This window comes from Lissotriton vulgaris, unplaced genomic scaffold (genome assembly GCF_964263255.1).
Source record: "Lissotriton vulgaris unplaced genomic scaffold, aLisVul1.2 SCAFFOLD_1245, whole genome shotgun sequence".
Lineage (NCBI taxonomy): Eukaryota > Metazoa > Chordata > Amphibia > Caudata > Salamandridae > Lissotriton > Lissotriton vulgaris.
In genome coordinates this window covers 342,156-362,815 of record NW_028254202.1, presented here as the reverse complement: position 1 = coordinate 362,815, position 20,660 = coordinate 342,156, and the positions used below count along the sequence as shown (strand labels likewise).

The window sequence follows — 20,660 nt, the reverse complement described above, 5'->3', positions numbered from 1 at the left end:
AGGTGAAGTCCTGCCTCTTTTACCTCAAATGTCTCTGCATCTAAACAGCGTCCAGGGGTCTGAGCCATCTGCTGCCTCCCATGAGCAGGGCTTCATCATGGTCGAGACCAACTACCGCATCAACGCTTACACAGGGATCTACAGAGGCCCGGACATGATGTCTTCCTGCTTTGGGCCCCCACCCCCTAACAAACTCACGCAACATTGTTTTTGTTTACTGTACCTTACTTTGCTCTTGTAACTGATGTAACTTGCATCGCAACGATCCTCTTGTAAAGCACTCTGATACCCCGGGTCTAGCCGTCCCCCACCCAGCCGGACTTCAGACACAGTTACTTCCTCGTCTCCTCACTGTGTCTCCTACCCCCTCCTCCAACTCTTCCCTCCTTCATTCTTCATTCTTTGCTTGCCTCCCCTATACCTTTCCTCTCTCTCCCCTGAATATCTCTCCCCTGCCTGCTTTGTTTATCCTTGTGCCTATGCTCTGCTTAATCGACCTCCCGTCGCCCTTTTACATTACCCCCTTACCCTTCTACACACCATGAACCAACGGATGCAACTTGTAATTGACGTACCTTCTGTAACAATGTGTAACTCGTAACCTAGCTAACCCTACCAGCCCGACTCCCTAAAATGGCCCCCATAAGTATGCACTTGTCCAAAGCACTCCTACTCCCCTTGTTGGGGATGGATCCAGCATTTTTTTGCCCTGGAGTCTCAGAGACCCATTTGAGAGAGTCCACAGTGACAAGGGAGTAACACATAATAGAGGATTGGGATTGTTCCCCTTACCACTGGGAACCGTCTCCTACCCTGCCGGAAGTCAGATACTGTGTTCACGCTGGGTTTTCTACCCCTCTCCCTCCGTCATTCTTCTATGTGTGCCCATGACCAAAGCATTCTTCTCCCCTTGTTGGGGAGGGATCAAGCATCTATGCCCTGGAGTCCCAGCGACCCCGCTGAGAGAGTCCACCGCGACAAGGGAATCACACATAATGGAAGACTGGGAATGATCCCTTGACCGCAGGGGGCCATCTCCCACCCAGCCAGATTTCAGACACAGTTACTTCGTGTCTCCTCGCTGTGTCTCCTACCCCCTCCCCACCTCTTCCCTCCTTCATTCTTTGCTTGCCTCCCCTATTCCTTTCCTCGCTCCCCTGAATCTCTCTCCCCCGCCTGCTTTGTTTATCCTTGTGCCTATGCTCTGCTTAATCTCCCTCCCCGTCGCCCTTTTACATTACCCCCTTACCCTTCTACATGCCATGAACCAACGGATGTAACTTGGAATTGATGTACCTTCTGAAACAATATGTAACTTGTAACCTTATTAACTCTACTCATATAAAGCGCTCCGATACCTCCGGGTCTAGCCGGCGCTATATAAAGTAAATAAAATAAATTGACAGCTAGTCCAGACACAAGCCTAACAGGGTAGGCAGTAGGCAGAGGCTGACGTCGCCGCTGCTGTAGCCTGTAAAAAGAGTGCTATTCAAGTAACTATGCGTAGCAGTGATATCCTGCAAATCTCACAAACAGGAACATGTTTCAGGAAGCGAACAAATCTGAATTTCCTCTTTTGGAACAGACATGAATAATAAGGACTGTAGCAGTTCAGCAAAGCAATGGGTTTGACTAGTGCAGAGGAATGTGAATCAGTGATTCTAGAATCATTCTTGCTCATCACACGCCTGTCATGAATAACAAATAATGAGTAAACTCCTTGGCTCGGTCAATCTGAATATTTAATTTTTAGATTACCGAATTGGGCTCAATTACTCCAAAGAAAAACAAAAAGCCCGTAAAAATGTGGTTATCATGGCATTTTCAAACCGATGTAATTCATTTCCTTTTATGCAAGAATGCACCTAAAAGTCTGATTTGACTCCAAGAATAGTTTATAAGGGAGACAAAAGATCATTATAATAATGAAAATAAACTGAATAAAAGTGTAATAAGAAATTAAAATATCTGAAAAAAGGCGAAGCAGAGGGCTACTTCAGAAAAATAGAACAACTTGGAAATCCGACCTATCTATCGATAAGGATGGGCAGGTCTGAAGACATTAGCTGTACACTGTTCAGCTTAAACACAGCTTGAGAAGGAGCCTTAACAAGTTTGGTGGACTTTTCCACTAACCGAAATGCAGAAATAGTTTTGTGGCACACTACAGCGCAACAGAATTTTGGTCCATCAAGTTATTTTAGCTTTAGTTCTGTTGAACCTACTGCCATATGACAACCAAAGCTTCAGAGCTGGATAAGTTAACTGTGAAATTAAGAAAGAGGGGTTACCCAGTAAATACTACAAGAGACGGCAGTGCGTCTTGCGGGCAAATGCAGAGCCCATTATAGAGGCGAAAAATAGAAAGAATGAGCTATATGCAGAAAATACTGGGCTATTTTTATGAAGAATTTTTTTTTTTACCATTTAACACATTGTGATACTCATATGCCAATTGTGAAACACATTTTTTTTGCAGTGGGGCGATGGATGAGGAAAGACAAAGGGAAGACAGAGAAGTCAAGCAAATAACTAGGAAAACGCTATGCAAGTGTTTTGCTATAAAAAGCTCGGCTTGTCTGCAGGTGACCTCTTAAGATTATAAAAACATGATGAGTTGTACCAATTCACTGACCTAGGACTCCCAGTTGTGCAGGTTAACTGGCAATACAGGTGAGGAAGGCCATGGGGAGTAAGACAGAGGGGAGTTTGCGCTAACCATCAGAAAGAAGAACCTGGGAGAAAGATCCTGGCCCGAAAATCATTGAAAACGACCTTTCCAGCGACTTGTGGAAAGTGGTCTTTAAGTTAAAACTAGTTTTGACCAATATTACAGTGCTTTGGAATTATCCTTTTGCTACAACATTTCTAAAACGTTCAATGTGAGAAATTTTGGAAACCCACTTGTAAAGCGCCAGTTAAGCCATTATCAGTACTAGCCCATGCTTCAGGTTCAAGGTGCTTTAAAATGAAAGAAAGTCCTTTAGGAAGACCACCAAACGAAGTCCTAGACAAGCAATTTCAAAGCTATATCCACCACCAACTGACGCATATCCTCCAGCGTTTCAAGCAATTCACCACATTAACTGTACACCCATTTCATAAATGTTCTTGCCTTGCAAAAAAACGCTCATAGCAGCCAAAGCTTGGTATATTGAGCTCCAAAAAAAATAAGAAAACACCCCACAAATTATGCCACAGGCCCAATCTATATTTCATGACAAACTAAACATCCCAGAGCAACAATCTCTCTTAATGGCGACTGCTGAATCCAATAACATGTAGAAATGGGCACCAGATAGGGATCCCCCTTCCTCCTTTGCTTTGAACATAGAACCATTTACGTGAGTGATATGAAATTCCCAAGGCATTCAAAAGTTCAATGTGGCCTGGAGAAACACAAGATCTTCTAGGCAGATAATGTCCTTCTTACCCAGAGCTCGCCAGTAAGCTCCATATCTGTAGTGATCCGCCTGCTGGCAGAGTTTGGAACAGTGGCAGTGCAAGATAAAGGAAGAAAAATAGGAAATTCCTTCTCAGTTAAGGGACAAGGGAGCGATGAAAAGTTTTAAAGCTTTTCTTACATTTAAATGGATAAAGGGCTATATTAAGTACTTGGGAATTAAAATCACACAATAAAGGAACTTTCAAAGCCAACAATTCCCATGTAGTGGATTCAAATACTTGGTGAGCTGGCCACCACTCTGTATTTCCTGGCTAAAAATAAGAAATGCTATAAAAATGAATGTCCTGCCTAGGTTTCATTATCTATTTCAGGTGTTGCACATCCAGTGTACATAATCTTCCAGGACCAGCTGCATAGGAAGCTAAGAAAATTAATTTGGAACAAAGGCAAGCCAAGAATTACCAAATGCTTATTTCAACAAACTAGATTGCATGGGCGTAAGACACTTCCTGACTGCGGAAGTATTACGAGGCTATGGGAGAGAGAGCGGATGGGAGAGAGAGCGGATGGGAGAGAGAGCGGGGGGGGAGACGATGGGGGGGGGTGGGGGGGTGGGGACAATGGTGGGGGAGATGATGGGGGGAGATGATGGGGGAGGGATGATGGGGGAGGGATGATGGGGGGGGGAGGGGAGATGATGGGGGGGAGGGGAGATGATGGGGGGAGATGATGGGGGGGGATGATGGGGGGGAGATGATGGGGGGGGGAGATGATGGGGGGGGGAGATGATGGGGGGGGGAGATGATGGGGGGGGGAGATGATGGGGGGGAGATGATGGGGGGAGATGATGGGGGGGAGATGATGGGGGGGGGAGATGATGGGGGGGGAGATGATGGGGGGGGAGATGATGGGGGGGGAGACGATGGGGGGAGACGATGGGGGGAGACGATGGGGGGAGACGATGGGGGGAGACGATGGGGGGAGACGATGGGGGGGAGACGATGGGGGGGAGACGATGGGGGGGAGACGATGGGGGGGAGACGATGGGGGGGAGACGATGGGGGGAGACGATGGGGGGAGACGATGGGGGGAGACGATGGGGGGGAGACGATGGGGGGAGACGATGGGGGGGAGACGATGGGGGGAGACGAGGGGGGAGACGAGGGGGGGAGACGAGGGGGGGAGACGAGGGGGGGAGACGAGGGGGGGGGAGATGATGGGGGAGATGATGGGGGAGATGATGGGGGAGATGATGGGGGAGATGATGGGGGAGACGATGGGGGAGACGATGGGGGAGACGATGGGGGAGACTATGGGGGGGAGACTATGGGGGGAGACTATGGGGGGGAGACAATGGGGGGGAGACAATGGGGGGAGACAATGGGGGGAGACAATGGGGGGAGACAATGGGGGGAGACAATGGGGGGAGACAATGGGGGGAGACGATGGGGGGAGACGATGGGGGGAGACGATGGGGGGAGACTATGGGGGAGACTATGGGGGAGACGATGGGGGGAGACGATGGGGGGAGACGATGGGGGGAGACGATGGGGGGAGACGATGGGGGGAGACGATGGGGGGAGACGATGGGGGGAGACGATGGGGGGAGACGATGGGGGGGAGACTATGGGGGGGAGACGATGGGGGGGAGACGATGGGGGGAGATGATGGGGGAGATGAGGGGGGAGATGAGGGGGAGATGGTGAGGGAGATGGTGAGGGGAGATGGGAGTAACGAGTTTAGAGGAGATAATGGGTGGAGAGGAGGGGAGGAGTGGAGAGGATAGATGGGGGGAGATGGGAGGAGATGAGTGGAGAGGAGATGAGTGGAAAGGGGAGGAGATGAGTGGAGAGGGGAGGAGATGAGTGGAGAGGGGAGGAGAGGAGAGGAGTGGAGGAGAGGAGTGGAGGGGAGGAGATGAGTGGAGAGGGGGGGGGAGGAGATGAGGGGAGAAGATATGGGGAGATGGGAGAGGACTTATTTAATAAAATACCATACACTCAAGTGGCGTAAAGGGGAGATGTAAATAGTGGAGTGTCATTGACTGGATTGGTGTACTGTTGAGTGGGGTAGAGTGAAATAGTATACAGTTGAGTGGGATAGAGTAGCATACAGTGAAGTGCCATAAAGTGGAATGGTGTAGTGAGGAGTGGTATACAGTAGAATCGCATAGAAAGGAGTTGTGTACAATGCACTGCCATAGAGTGGAATAGTGTGCAGTGGCATAGCACACAGTTGAGTGGCGTACACTGGAATGACATACAGTAGAGTAGAGTGAAATAGAGTGGAGAGGCGCACAGTGAAGTTGCATACCATGGAATAGCCTGAAGTATGCTGCTGTCGAGTGTAGTGCACAGTTGATTGGGGTAGACTGGAGTAGTGTACAGTTGAACAGAATACACTGAAATAGAGCGCAGTGGAGTGGAATACACTGTAATGGCATACACAGGAGTGGAGTACAGCAGAGTGGCATGGATCAGAATAGCGTACAGTACAGAGGAGTGGCGTACAGAGGAGTGGGTAGAGTGCAGTTGCATTGAGTTAAATAGTGTAGAGTTGAGTGCCGTAGAGTATTTGTGTACAGTAGAATATTCTATAGTGGAGTGGCATAGAGTGGAGTGGCATAATATGGAGAGGGGAACAGTGGAGTAGGGTGCAGTGGTGTGGCGTAGAGTGGAGTGGCACAAAATGGGCTACAGTGTATTGGAGTAGAATAGAATACAGTGGAGTGGCAAAGAGTATTGCCATAAGGCACATACCATAAATCATGCAGTCCTCTTGAGGAACTTATATTGCTTAAAGTTACAGAGCTTTAACAGTTTTGGATAAAAGCAGTAACTTTGTTGTAGCAGGCATACCAACGTCGAGGTAAAAATCCCTAATCTTAAAAAAGTTTTACAAACAAAGAAGTGGCTTACTTGCTAACTTCGTGACAAAAAGCTGCTACTTCTTCATCCAGATCTTTAATTTCTTGCAAAAACCGATTTCCTTCAGAAGCAACTGCATTGGTCCCATTCTCAACCTGCAATTTGGCAAGAAGGAAATACATTACACTGGGAAAGGATATAGTCACCCCCATTTGTGAGTCTATCATTGACAGTAAAGCAGTCACCTCCCCCCACTAAACAAGACTGTTTAACAGATGTCTTTGCATGAACATTTTATTTCAGAGATGGGATGAACAGACTGATGTAATTTAACACAACTGTTTTAAAATGTGTAAGGTTAAAAATGTTGCAGAAGAAAGCTGGATGACTAAAAGGATAGAAAAATGTCCATTACGGTCTTTGATTTGAGACGAAGGTTGAACCCCACACTCTAAATCAAAATATATGCTGTATTTAGCACAAGCAAACCAGCACAACTGCCCCTCCACCAATAGCTCAGCGATACAGAATTAAAATGGCGGGCAGCAGCGTGCAGAAAAGGACAACCCTGGTGTAAAAGTATCTGTGGTCGATCACATGTGATACACATGGGTGGAGGGAAGGGTGGTGGTGGGGGGGGAGGGGCGGTTAGTTGTTGGTAGGTAAATGTTGAACAGCGATTCCATGGACTACTTGAAGAGAGATTTGTGGATCAACAAAGAAGAGAAATGTACTACCACTATGCAGGGGCCCAAGGGTGTGGGGACTTGGGCCACCAATATGTTATTCCAGACCACTTCAGGAAGTAACAGACACCTATCGGAAGAGATCTGGATTAATTGTAATTTGTACTCGGAAGTCCTCTATTGTTTAAAAAAAAAAAAAAATGTTTAAAAAAATTTACATTCTTTGATTTGTCAGAAGAGTTTACCCTCCAAATTTCAATTTCTTCTACTGAGCTTTGGTCTAAATTATTGTTGCATTGTGCAAGGTTTTATATTGTTGTTGAAATTTTTTGGGGAATTTTGAGCAGAAACCAACTTTTAGAATCCCTCATGTGCCACTTTGGTTCACGATCCTACCAATTATTAGTCACAAATATTAAGAAACATGATTCTAGAAACCCTGAAAATAGACTTGTATGGAGGTCTTCCGACAAGGTGAAGCATCACTGAAATTATTGAGCCTCTCAAACGACCTATGGCAATGGGATGAAATGCCCATAAACCTGACGTGCAAGGAGCCCTTCACCTTTTACAGACCACTGAACAGCTGCAGTGTTAAGCGGTTTTCAAGTGATGAAACTACTAGATTTCGTTGCAGTTATTCCACAATTGAGTTGCTCAGTATCCAGGATACTACAGATTTCCGGCAGTCAAAAGATTAAAAGTAAAGCTGTGATAGGACATTGCAAACATCTAACCAGAAATGTTAATTTGCTCTTTAGGAGACAATTAAATGAAGCAACTAGACAGATTTGTTAGAAGAAAACAAATGCTAGTGGGAAAGAAGCAGTAGGTTGAAAAATTATCTACTTTTAAATTAGACAGCATTTTGGATTTCAACAAAGGAACACACTCAACCGATTTAAATAAAAGGTTCTCATCTTCTCCAATTCAAACTAAAATGTTTCCTTAAGAATGCACTGTTTGATTCAGGTCAAAAGCCACACAAATAACTGAGGGGAAAAATGTGTTTGAAGCTGTGCAACAAATTAACAATACAAGATCAAAAAGAGGCACTTTTTAGGCCTCGCCTAGACGAAAGCAAAAGCGAAGCTTTTGCTGTCTAGGGCGAGACAACTTATTTAATCACTTTTGGGGGAATGTGGACAGCAGACTGTAACGAGCTTCTCCTGCCGGAGATTTGACCTCGGGAGCGCGCACGTCGCCCTGCCTCATATTCCCATGCCCAAAGAAAGCCTCACTCACGCATGCGCACATACACAGGCATACACACACTGCAAACACACACGCACCCCCCCTTAAACAGACACACGCGCACACAGACAGACGCATGCACAGACACACTCAAAGAGACACACGCGCGTACACCCCACCCCCACTCACCCCTCCTCTCCCTCAACAGACTCACTGGTTCTGGCGGTGCTCGGCAGCGGTTCTGCCTCTCGGGCGGCGGTAGCGCTTTGCGGGGCTCTCTCAACACATGAGAGCCCCGCCTTCCCCATGCGCCCGGCCGCTCTTCACCCGGTCCCCCATCTCGGGACCGGGACTCAATCAGGAGCCTTCGTGGCTCCTCGGGCAGTAGTTTCTCTCTCGCCGCTATGGGGCGGGACTTCCGGTTGGGGCCGCGATGGGATTGGCCGGCTGCCCAACCGCTTCCGGGTCGTCGCAGGCAACGCGGCGGCCCGGCGGGAACTTGAACAAACTCCTGGGCTGCGGTGGTGAATTAAAGGCACACGAGGGGTGGGCTCCCTCCCTAATGTAAATATGCCGCGAGGAAGGCACTCGCTCATTTTTTTGTTGCTTTTGCAATTGCTTGTTTAAATTACTATCAGAAACAGATTTTTTACTCAGTTCGTTGTTCTTATCCAAGTAAGTGTATTTTATTAAAAACAACAAACTGCTAAAGTTTTTTTTAAATAAGACATCCTGCAGTCATATAGACTCAATTGGTTCCGCCACGTTTCCGATGTTAGTGCGTTCGAGTCATTAGCATAGCGTGCAAGTTATTTAACCCAACCAAGATGCTATTTTTGCGCCTTGAAGGAAATGGGTGTTATTGTTACTGAAAACTAAAATTAACATGCAGTTCATCAATATGAAGTTTCTTACAGTTCAGGTGGACAATTAAGTGCAAGTCAATTTGTGCTTTTCAGTAACAATACATATTTTCCTCACAGCACGGTACACCGTCCTTCCCAAGCCCGCCAGTCTCTCGGAGACGTACATGTGAACCAACTGCTGCTACCCAGCCCTATCAGCTTGTAAATTTACCCTCCACTTTCAGAGCCTCGGCTTTACAGGTCTTACAGAGGCGTGCGTGAAATGTGAGCGGCCCTGCCCCAGGCACGCCAGCGTCTCATAGGCTGCTCTGTCAGACGGCCGCAGCCCCCTAAGCCTGCAGTCTAATTGCCCCCTCAGCCTAACCTGTGGCGTATGTTGTACTTGTTCATGCTTGTGTTGATTTCCACCAGGATTTCTTCTACTCATCAACAAAAGACTGAAGGACCCTTCCCTCACAGCTGATGGTAAATCTTCGACTTGGAGATGTCAGCTTCTTTCTAAAGCATTGTCTTGCTCATTAGGAACCGCAGGTGTGCGGGTCTATTTTATTATGTAGTGCTTCAAGGAAACGACTTTACAGTGTCACTAGCACGTGGGTGATGAAAAGGGGAAGCTGTGTATCGAAGCCAGTGAACACAGCCTGGAGAAAATTGTATATTAAAAGTGTGCTAAGGGTTAATAAAATCAGGTGAATGTTGCACGTTTGTATCAATTTTATGTGCTAGATCTTGTGCTTTTTTTTAACTTTGATTAAAAAGCAGCGCTAAGCGCTGTTCTGCTATTTAGCTGTTGCTGCAGCACTGCTTTGCACTTTATGAAATATTGCCTTTTGCACTGTCATACTTTGCTGTATTTGTAAGTCATTAGGATTTGCATGTTCTCTTTTATTGATGTAGCGCCTAAGTTCTTTCATCAGATGGAGGGGGAGGAGGCGTAAGCACAGGGAAGGAAGAGGTCAAATAGAAAGCACACGCCCTGCCAGGTTTCTAAGGTACAATACCAATGCTCTCCTCTCACACAGCAACTCCTTCTATCTTTTTATTTGCAAACTTTCTAGAACCTTTAAGTGTTACAGGAGCGTGGCAGTGAAGCGAATTTAGCCTTTCTGGTTTTTGTGGGCTGACCCTGTCTAAAATGTTGTGCAGTGTGAGAGAGACATCAGTGTGAGTGTTCTAGGGAGAGCATGGTGTGTGGGAGAGCATGGTGTGTGAGAAACAGCAGTGTGTGAGAGACAGCAGTGTGAGAGACCTTTTATTTATGTTTTGGTTTTTGAAACCTACATAAAACGTATTGTAATTTGCAATATCAATAGCTCAAACACGCGTAAATACGCGACCTATTGCATTGCAAATGCAATAGGTCTTGCATTTGTGAGAGATTAAACTATTGGCATTGTAAATGGCCATGCCATTTAAAACCAACACATAAATAACATTTTTGTCATTTACAATGCCAATAGCTCTAACTTTTGCAAAGGCGAGACCGTTGCATTGTAAATGCTTGTTTAATGGAAGCAGCTAACATTTAACCCGACATTTGTAAAGAGCAAACTAATCACCCGTAAGGGTCTAAAGGCGCTGGGCCCGTCGGGAATATTAAGTGAGCTATTGCCCAGAGTCACACGATGGTGAGCTGAGCTGCCACCTGCGCCGGGATCAAACCGTGAGCCACGCACTACGGAGTTGGCCACCCTGGCCACTACGCCACACCTCTCCTTTAATTATAGAAATCAATTAAGACTGGCAATGTGAAAAGTCTATCATCTTGAGAGTTGTGAAAAAATGGCTGGGATGGACACTTTTTGGTATGCAGGTAACGGTAGAAAGTTGTACTTTAATATGAAAATTGAAAGGCAAATTCAGTCAAATAAAGTAGATATAGCAGCAGATCATCTTCTGGGCATGTTAATCAGGACACGTGCTTCTCCAGTCACCAAAAATAGACTTTATTCTGCTTATAGGTATAGAATGATCTATGGAAGGGCACTTTGCTTCTTTAAGACCATTATTACAGTCATCAGAAAGGTTCCAGGGGCGGTACTGAAGGTGCTCTGAAGCGAAGTAGTGATGCACAACAATGGCAGGCTGAGATGAAGCATCTATTCTGACATCCTAAAAAGAAGATATGGTCTACATTAGGAAGTTTTCTCCATGACTCACTAGAGGAATAGGTGGATCAGGTCTGAATATGACCATTAATAAGGACTGCATCGAACAAAAAGGATCATCCTTGATGTGCAAGGCCTGAAGTTGGCAATCAATTTCATAATGGGAGAACTATAATTAACACGTCTTTTGCTAATCTATAGCAAGAGTGTTATCCTTGCAATGAGATTGTGGGCACCTCAAGCCGTCATTTTGGATGGCATTGGTCTCAAAAGCAAAATAATAATAACAAAATATCACAAATCAATATGCGATGTGACTGATGAGCTATATTGCGCTCCTTGGAAGGTGGATTGAGGTGATGGTCCTTCACTGCACCTAATGCGTACTCGGACCTTGGTCCACACCACTATTGACTAAATTCTGGATCCTATTACCCTGGATTGGTGATGTGATACATTACAGTAGAATCGTTAACCTTTAACAATGGAGGAAATTACAAGAGGAGGGGGCAGGTGAGACTAAAGAGATGAATGGAAGCCCTCAAATCCAGCATGTTGGGTGTGTTGTTTCTCCTCAATACTGACCATTTTACAAGTGTTGAGTTGCCTATGTGGGCTTTCCAACCTTCTACGAATGTATTGGTTACCATTCTCTGGCCAGAAGAACTTTTCTAGAACGAGCATGTTAATGCTTGGACACCATGCGGTCAGTTTTCCCAGTCTCCTGATGTTTGACACCACTGGTCCTCCATGCATTTTTGTAAGTGTTGCATTAGCACGCTGTGATTGGGACTATGAATACATAATATTTTTTATAGCTCAGAGAGGAGACCTTCCGGACACCAGACAAGAATGACTGCTTTAAAAGAAGACGGTCTTTCCTCCGAATTAAACTCTCAAATGACCGTCATGTCTAACAATGTACCTAGGTATTATAGTATAATACATGCCATTCTTTAATTTCCTGTATAACCAGCAGTCACTAATTACTTTATAATCAGCAGCTGCTTTTTAGTCAGCGACTTATGACGCACCCAGTTGCCAATTATAAAGAAAAGATGTCAGAACTCAACTATTACAAGTTATTACAGCCGAGTTCTGACATCACAATGCCTGCTACCAGAGTCAGTAGCTGAGGTGAGATGCAGGTCAGGACATGGAGCAGCTGTTTAAAGCAACACAAATGAAACGTTGCTTTTCTTTCTTCGTCTCTTTAATTTAACAGCTTACAATGATAAGCAAATGTTTATTTTTTGCACTCCTTATAGAAAAGATAGAATCTTTCTGCATGTCGCTACACATTCTGACCTACTGCAGCTTATTTTAAAACATAAATCTAACTTGTATTGAAATATCTGCTTGCAACAAATATCTAAAAGGTTTGTGATGAGTTTAATTTTGAACTAGAGGTTTTATTTTGACTGGTCATGTTTGAAAAGTACTTGCTCTTTCATATGAAAGAGCTACGCACCAAGGTTTTAAGTGGTTTGTGGGAACGGTGATGGTGTGACCATGTGTTATATGGGATAAACTACCCACCAGCCTACATGATGAGGATATTGCAAGTTACCTCGGGGTTCCATTACCTTATATAGGTACTCGAACTTTGGCCGTGTTACTCTATACGGTTATGGAACTCCTCAGTGAAGAGCAGGAATGGGAACAGGAACAGGAGTGCAATTATAGGAGTCTTCATTAACCTAGAGTTCAGACCATCAAAATTAACTGAAGGATTGAAAAAAAAAAAAAATAAATAAAAGGATAAAATAAGAATTTTTTAGACAACGAAGAAGCGAACATGTCAACACGTGGGAGAGCTGTTATACCATCAGGGTATATGCACTGTGCGGGGTTCACCTTGAAATGACAAGGGCACCAACCCTGGGGGCAAGGGTTAACCAACCAGGATATGTAGGATCACAATAAATTGGCTTACTGCCATGCAGTTACAAATCCAGCATGAATTAAGTAGCAGTGGAAGAGTAATTAAAGTTGGTATTCTGGTCAGACACTAGAAAATATTTTATATGCACAGATTTCACACACTCCTCCTAGACCAAAGAAAGACTAATTTACGGCAGCGTTTCTACCTCAAGCCTCTATTGTGCTTCTGACCGCTCCTAAGGCATTAAATGTTTTCTATTTTAATAGGTTTTCTTTTTCTGCTTCAGCAGCTGAAGGATTGGAAAACTGAGCAGCAGACTGCCCCTCCCTTCCGCCTTCTCAGAGGATACCACAACTTCAACCACAAAAAGGCTGCACAGTCTGCTGTGCTAGTAGCATTGTTAATTGTTAGCAGTAATTAAACATTCACAGATGTGGCAGAACTGCTGGTGGAACGGAGGCACCACACCAGACAGCTAAGGAGCACGCTGTGGCCCTGCGACCTTTAACGCACTCACGCAGAGTCTGACTTCTTGCCAAAGAGGCGAGAACCATCATATGGCATGTCCATTACAGTTAAGTGGACAACTACAGAGAAGCTGTAAAACTCATTTAGGTATGTCTGCAAAGGGTCACACCATTGCAAAGTTCTCCACAAAGGTAATCTGTGGTATCTAACCCACATCTGTGAATTTTGCCACATCGCAGCCATCCAGAATTTCGTGTGTAAGGGCGGGGCGCAAGTCATCTAGTGCAGCTGGTAGGACCCTCGCAACAGAATCCCAACTACCCAGTAGAACCAGTATGCAGCTGGCGTGAACAGATCGTAAGTCCATACCAGTGGAGGAGAACATGAGTTTCTCAACTGTTTCAAGACACTAAAACTCTCTATCCAGGGGGAGGGGTAGGGAAGGTATTGCAGTTGACCATGTTCCTAGATACTTGCACCCAAAAGCTTTCCAGACTAAGGGGTAGGGGTGGTGGCATTACGCAATATGCCTGTTTACCAGCAGCCTGGAAGATAGTTTTGCCCATGTCCGAAAAAGTGCATCCGTGAGGGCCTCATAGAAAGGTAGCAGAGGCTCAGTATTAGTTTGTCCAGACTGGAAACTTCAGTGAGGACCTTGGTTTTCAACTTTGTTGCAGGCAACTGGAAATCAAGAACCTCAGCCGTCCTCTGTATCAATACTGCACAGAAGGCACTTTCTTCCGCAGCCTGCCCTGTTGGAGAGATAAGCCCAGTGTCTGGGAAATTACTGAGGCTACTGGCAGCTTACAGCTCATGATACCAATTTTAGTCCGTATCAGGTTGAGCAAATTCAACCCCTTAGTCATAATGGTCGCTACCGAAGCCTGTGCCAAAAAGATTGCCAATAGAGTCTGATGGGTTTCCAGAAAGCTGCAGTCCAGTGGTGTCACGGCACAAACTCTGTCTAATTAGATTCAGAGGGTACCATTGGATGCTATGTGTCGTCAGACGTCGAATATGCCTGCATCGGATTCAATGCTCCATGGTCTGCAATGGTTTGTGCCACCTAGACCGGCTTCTGCACAGGAGACGGCACGGAGCCCATAATGGGTTCACAGGTTCCAGCTGGTTCCGAGGACAGACGCATCAGCGGACTTCCAAGTGGAGGTGCTCAAGGCTTCTTGTGACCCAGGAGGTACACCACAAGGAGCTGGCAGATGCAGATAGGGTCATGGAAGTCAAAGGTTTGCTGCATCGCTAAGGGAACTCGAAATTGGAACTGGCCCATGGCGAGAGTTGGGCTCCGCTCAGAATGAAGTTGCGTACGGGAGCACAATCAAGAGACATGTTTACACCCTTAAGCCTTCTTATGAGTTTGAGAGTGGTGGGATGGGCAGAGGCCCACTTGGAGTCTTAAGCTTCTTTTTTGACCTACACGAGAACTTCGATCACAATGAAGATCTGCTGGAGGAATGAAGGAGCTGTAACAGGACCTTCCCTTCTACTTCAACCGGTCACAGCATAGTCTTCCGGTACTTGGTGATATACAGGTTTTCCTTATGATCCCAAATACCCATTGGTTCATCAAGGCACAGTCACTAGAGGTGAAGGGTAGCTCTGGAACTGCATCTGGTGGCACACAGAAAGGAACGGACGTTGGTACACATTGGTCGAGCTTAGATGTAGCTCCTCACATCATCTGCAGAATCACCTCTGCACAGATTTCCCATATCCTGTCTGAAGCCTCAGAATACTCAAAATGTGAGGAATCGGTGGTTAGAAGTATCCATCAGTAAAGGTCAAACAGTTTTGGGCACAGCATACTCATTGACACTGTTGTATATTGATTCTTCTTGTAATATGGCTGACAGTAGTCATTAGCCCTTCCTTAGTGTCTTCACCTTCTCAGTCTCCCAGAATACCTGTGAGTGTTCTAATCTGTACCAGAGTGTTCTTTCTGTGTCAGTTGATGGTCTGGTCAGCTGGCGAGGTTTTGTACTCAGCTGTGTCCTACAATAAATCTACATGTAATCAACTATAAGTATCTTGTCATCTATCACCATCTTATTTACAACATTTTGGCGACCGGCACACCAGTCACGAATGGAGTGGTAACTCAACATCCCTTTGTGACAAAGAAAAGTATCTAAACCACCATGCTGAACCGGAAGTGACAATTCATGATCTTAAATATAGGAAAACATATCTCTAATGCAGATTGGCATGTGAAAGTAGGGACCGTCTAAACTAACAGCATAACTTCACTTTCTTTAATGAAGCTCAGCTTGGGCAACATTTCTATCTATTTGAACCCCTTCTTATGGTTTCAGATACATCAGGAGTAGAAACCTTTTTTTCTTTAGGATTTTGGAACTCATAGCTACTATCTGTGGAAAGCACTTTTATCTCCTCTACTTATTGGCTAGGAGAGAAGCTCAAGACCCAGATATGTTGTGAGGAAAAAAGTGAAACCTATTTTTACAACCATTCTACAGAATATGTACCATGATTTCTGGCATGCTGTGAGAGGACTGGACATTCGCCCTCTCATAGGCATGCTGGTGGCCGTGTGATGGAGTAATGTTGAGGTGATGGTGCTTTTTGCAGCAGAAGAAAAGTGTGGGTACCCCCTACCTCCAAATGGTTTTTGCTGCTCATCAATGCAGTTGTTGTGAACAGTTCCAAGGCAGTATAAGAGAAAGCTGCACTTCTCCTTTTCTCTAGTTCTAAAAACATCAATGTTTTTATCTTGGTTTTTAAACTTGACATCTATTTACCTGAATTATTATTAAAGAGAAAGCAGCCCACAAAACACTGGTGTCATATTTGCTTCTAAGCTTGTGGTAAAGCAACCATGAACTCAGCTGTGGCCTTTGAAGGCCTAATTGTTTGGATCTTAAGTCACCATACCCTCACAGAGAATCTCCTGTAAACACCGTTTTCCTCCCGCAACACAGACCTTCGATGCCCAGAGTTCACAAGTATAACAGCGTCATAAATCATGAATGTAACGAAGGTTCGACACAACACCCTGCCCATCAACTCAACTTCTTCTGTTTTCTTTCTTAGGCTATGCTATAAATGTAGAGTATAAAAGCAATGTATTAGTGTTGCTGCCAATGAATTAGTTCTATGCAAACTTAAAGGATTCATCTCCAGTGATCTATAATTATTCCCTAGTTACTTCTCCACAGGTCCTCAAAAGTGAAAAACAAGCATGGTAAAAGCGAACAGGTCTCACCTATGAAGATTTATTGGCTTAGTCAATATTATTTTAAGCCATGTTGTACAGCAGCATGGCTGAAGGTTAAAAAAAAACTATGACGAGGCCAGCATCAACCACATTACAGCATAACGTCTGGGCCCTCCAAAAATGTAAATGTATTTGAGCTTATATAGCGCACAGCTACCCGCAGTGGGTTTCCCGGCGCTTGCTTAGGGAACCCGTCCTGGTATTCCCCTGTGAGATAACCCCGGCAGGGTATCCACAAGGTGAAAGCCAGGCATCCCGCCGCGAGGGGCCGTTGTGGAGATTAAGCAAGCTATTGCCCAGAGTCGCAGAGTGTGAACCCGTGAGTCGAGAAGGCACCGGAGCGAGAATTATCGAGTCTGTGGAATTTTTAGCCCAAGACCCGCCGAGGCAGGGAATTGAACCCTGGTCCAGGGCCGATCTCAGCTTCCGGGTCTGCCGCCTCTAACCCCTGAGCCACACTTCTCCAAGATATATATGGTTTTTTTCCAACTCTCCGGAGGTTCAAGAAGCAGGACCAAGTCTCCAATCCAATAAGATATTTTAGCAAAAGCTTATTTTCAATAATGACACCCACACTTTTTGCAGACGTTTTTGGGGTAAGAGGATTGCTCTATTCAATAGGCCAAAGAGAATGATTCAAAATAACAGTTTTATTGTTCAGAATGACAATTTCATTTTTTGGGGATTAGAGTTTTAGGAAATTTCTACTCTTCAAATCGTAGATGAATTGCAGTGTACTGAAAGTTTTTCCTAGGGGCTAGGGTACCATCTAGTCTAAAGAATAACAGAGCCATCTGCATAATTATATATTCTGCAATTCATATTGTATAGGACCTGAATAAGGGGTCTAATATAGATGCTAAACAAATGCAGTGATATTGAGGAGCCCTATGAAACACAGCAATCAAAATGGACCACAGGTGCCCTAAAATGGCCTAGGCAAACCGATAGCGTTTGATTCTCCAAAAAAAGATTTCAAACAGTCAAGAGCTGAACTTCAAAGTCCAGCGGCCTCCATGCAGTCCACAAGCAAATTGCTGTTGACCATGTCTTGCTGAGAGGTCTAAGGCCTGGAAGGATAATATCCTTCATTGTTTTTTATTTTTGCAATAAAGTAGGTTTTGAACACATTACAGAATTACAGGGAAAGAAGGAGTAACCAACCAGGACAGCCTTTTCAACTTAGAAAGTTTCGACACAATTTTAAAAGTATCATTAGATATATTGGTAGAGTGTTATATTTTATTTGTAAAGAAGAGAGTCTTTGTTTAGCCATTAAGCAAATTGAGACATGGTCTCTTACTTACTTTGCCACTGGATGCCACACTGATGAGGTGCAAAAAGGCTGAAACATGTAGGGGGGTTAGAAGGGTAAGATTTGCATCTATAAGAGACATTTACTGTCAGGTTAGGCTGGATTGTTTTTACAGGACCAGGACTGGTTCTGATCTGCTCATGTCTCAGTTCAAGCATTCCACCATCACTTTTTTTCCACTCAGAAGGAAGTAGAGCATAGAGCCTCTCTACCTTATTGTTCCAGTTGAGCCAAATTTAATGATGCCCAGGCACCAGATATTAAACATGCATATACTATCAATGCTTTTTAACATTAAAAACTGAAAGTACCCACCTTGGCAAGAAGAATGCAAGTAAAGTAATGCATAATTCAGTGCCACACAACTGATAGTTGCAGCATCACGGCCATGTAGTACTATGAGAGTACAAGAAGATGGCAAAGCCAATCTAGGAACCACGTTGTCATGTCCTCCAGAGTGGACAACTTCTGGATTCAGTTTGGGGACATCACAGCTAGGCAGCTACCTGGCAAAAAAGGGATTTAAGTGGCAAAGATGGCAGCCACTGGATGAACAGTTTCAGAGAACGTCAATTGAGAATTCTTGAATCTAAATATATAATTGATTTTGAGACTAATCCACACTTGTTGGGGTTTCCAGCAGTTACTGAAGGAGAGGATACTTAAGACACTTACCAGTGGTTTCAGATTGGTAACTCTTTCAGGGGACTTTTCCAGTGGACATAAAGGATCTTCAGTGCCACAATACTCCTCAAAAAGGGCTTGCAAGTTGAATGGATGGAAAAAGCCATCGTTTTTGAGGAGGTGGTGCAATAGCAAAGGGGTGAAGTGGTATATAAAGCTGCAGCAAGAAAAAAAAGACTTGAAAGAGCAGAGCCCTGATCTAGTACAACTGTATCACTGTTGCACCACAAAACTAATGAGACAAGGCCAGCAGGCTATTAAAACAAAGATGTATTCCCCCCTACAGGTAAGTGTGTCTTTGTAGTTTCCACCAAGCCATGTTTTGCCCAGCCCTCCACAGCCTATGCAGATGTAGATCTGGTGACCTGCATGAATAAATAGGCCTTGCATTGTTGATGGGTTAATAAACTAAAAAATGCAAAAACAACAGCTGATGGACTGAATGCAGAACAATGTCATACATTCACCCCAGTACAGAGATCTGGGCCTAAATCCATCGTTTTTTGCTCACCATGCCGTTCCAGTTTGAACCCAGCCATATGCAAATCAGTCTTGACCCTGTGCCTCATAGGAACAGTTCAGCCCAAACTGACAAGCCAGGTCCTCACTGGACTGGAAACAAGCATCCTAGGACTGGTTTCGGGGTTTCAACCCTCTTCAGCCAGGATAGCTTGATTCCAGTGGCATGGAGAGCATGGGACCCACATCTGGGCATACCCATCCCACTCGGGTGACAAATGCAAAAACAACAGTTGATGGACAGACTGCAGAACAATGTCAGACAATCTTACCAGTACAGAGATCTGGGCCTAAATACATCATTTTTTTGCTCACCATGCCATTCCAGTTTGAACCCAACCATATGCAAATCGGTCTAAGGTCAAGACTGATTTGCATATGGCCAGGTCTAAACTGGGGTGGCATGGGGAGCAAAAGAATGATGGATTTAACCCAGATCTCATGACTGGGGGTGACTGTTTTGATTTGTTCTACATTCCGTCCATCTATTGTGTGTCTTTTGCTTTCTCGCTCCAAGTGCACCAGGTATGCCCAGACGTGGGTTCTGGGCTCACTGTGCCACTGGAATCAAGCTATCCTGGCTGAAGAGGGGTGAAACCCTGAAACCGGTCCTAGGATGCTGGTTTCCGGTCTCGGGAGGACCTGGCTTGGTAGTTCGGGCTGGACAGTTCCCATGAGGCACAGGGTCAAGACTGATTTGCATATGGCCAGGTCTAAACTGGGGTGGCATGGTGAGCAAAAGAATGATGGATTTAACCCAGATCTCTTGATTGGGGTGAATGTTTTGATTTGTTCTGGATTCCGTCCATCAATTGTGTGTCTTTTGGGTTAATATACTAGAAAACGGCCCTCCCTGATGTTTGCTCCCACATATGGCCCGGAAATACTGAGGGTTGCCAGGAAGCTATACATAGTTTTAACAGTCTCCTTTTGAACCAGGGATTTTAGTTCTAAGCATCCATTGTTCAAAAAAGTATCCTTATATTGGGATGTTGTAAAAATTATATCTCTTGTGCAGCTGATTTGGGTTGCAGCGCTGCCCAAGATAGTGTTACGGTTGAACTGCATTAAAGGTTTGTGCCTGGTGAATAGTGGAATGCCTCTATGATCTACATATTAGAGCTAAATAAACATGCAAACCTAAAGTATTTTTGATCCAGAAGTATTCTTTTCAAGACAAATGGCATGTTATTAAGCAGTATTCCACTTCTGTAACATGTGTAAGTTCAGAATAAATACTCAAAGGTTCCTGGTTTACTAACTGATGTTTAGAATTCTTATTAGTCCTTGTGACTGAAAAATGTTAGCAGCTCATGCCTCTTCGGGTATTTGTGGGCCAAGCTCCTGCAACAGAGCATGGGATTCAAGTGAGGTGATACCATCCACATGGTTTTATGTTTACTGTTATC

General features: G+C 44.8%; 1 protein-coding gene across 1 annotated transcript in view; it reads right to left on the bottom strand.

The window, feature by feature from the left end:
* The window catches only part of LOC147659644 (phosphatidylinositol 4-phosphate 3-kinase C2 domain-containing subunit alpha-like), a gene marked incomplete at its 3' end in the record, with an annotated part of 452,383 nt that overhangs the window by 338,363 nt on the left and 93,360 nt on the right, over positions 1 to 20,660 (bottom strand). Inside the window, exon 3 of the mRNA XM_086951581.1 lies at positions 6,325 to 6,428. Coding sequence (XP_086807707.1) covers positions 6,325 to 6,428 — 104 coding nt within the window. The remainder of the gene's footprint in view (positions 1 to 6,324; positions 6,429 to 20,660) is intronic.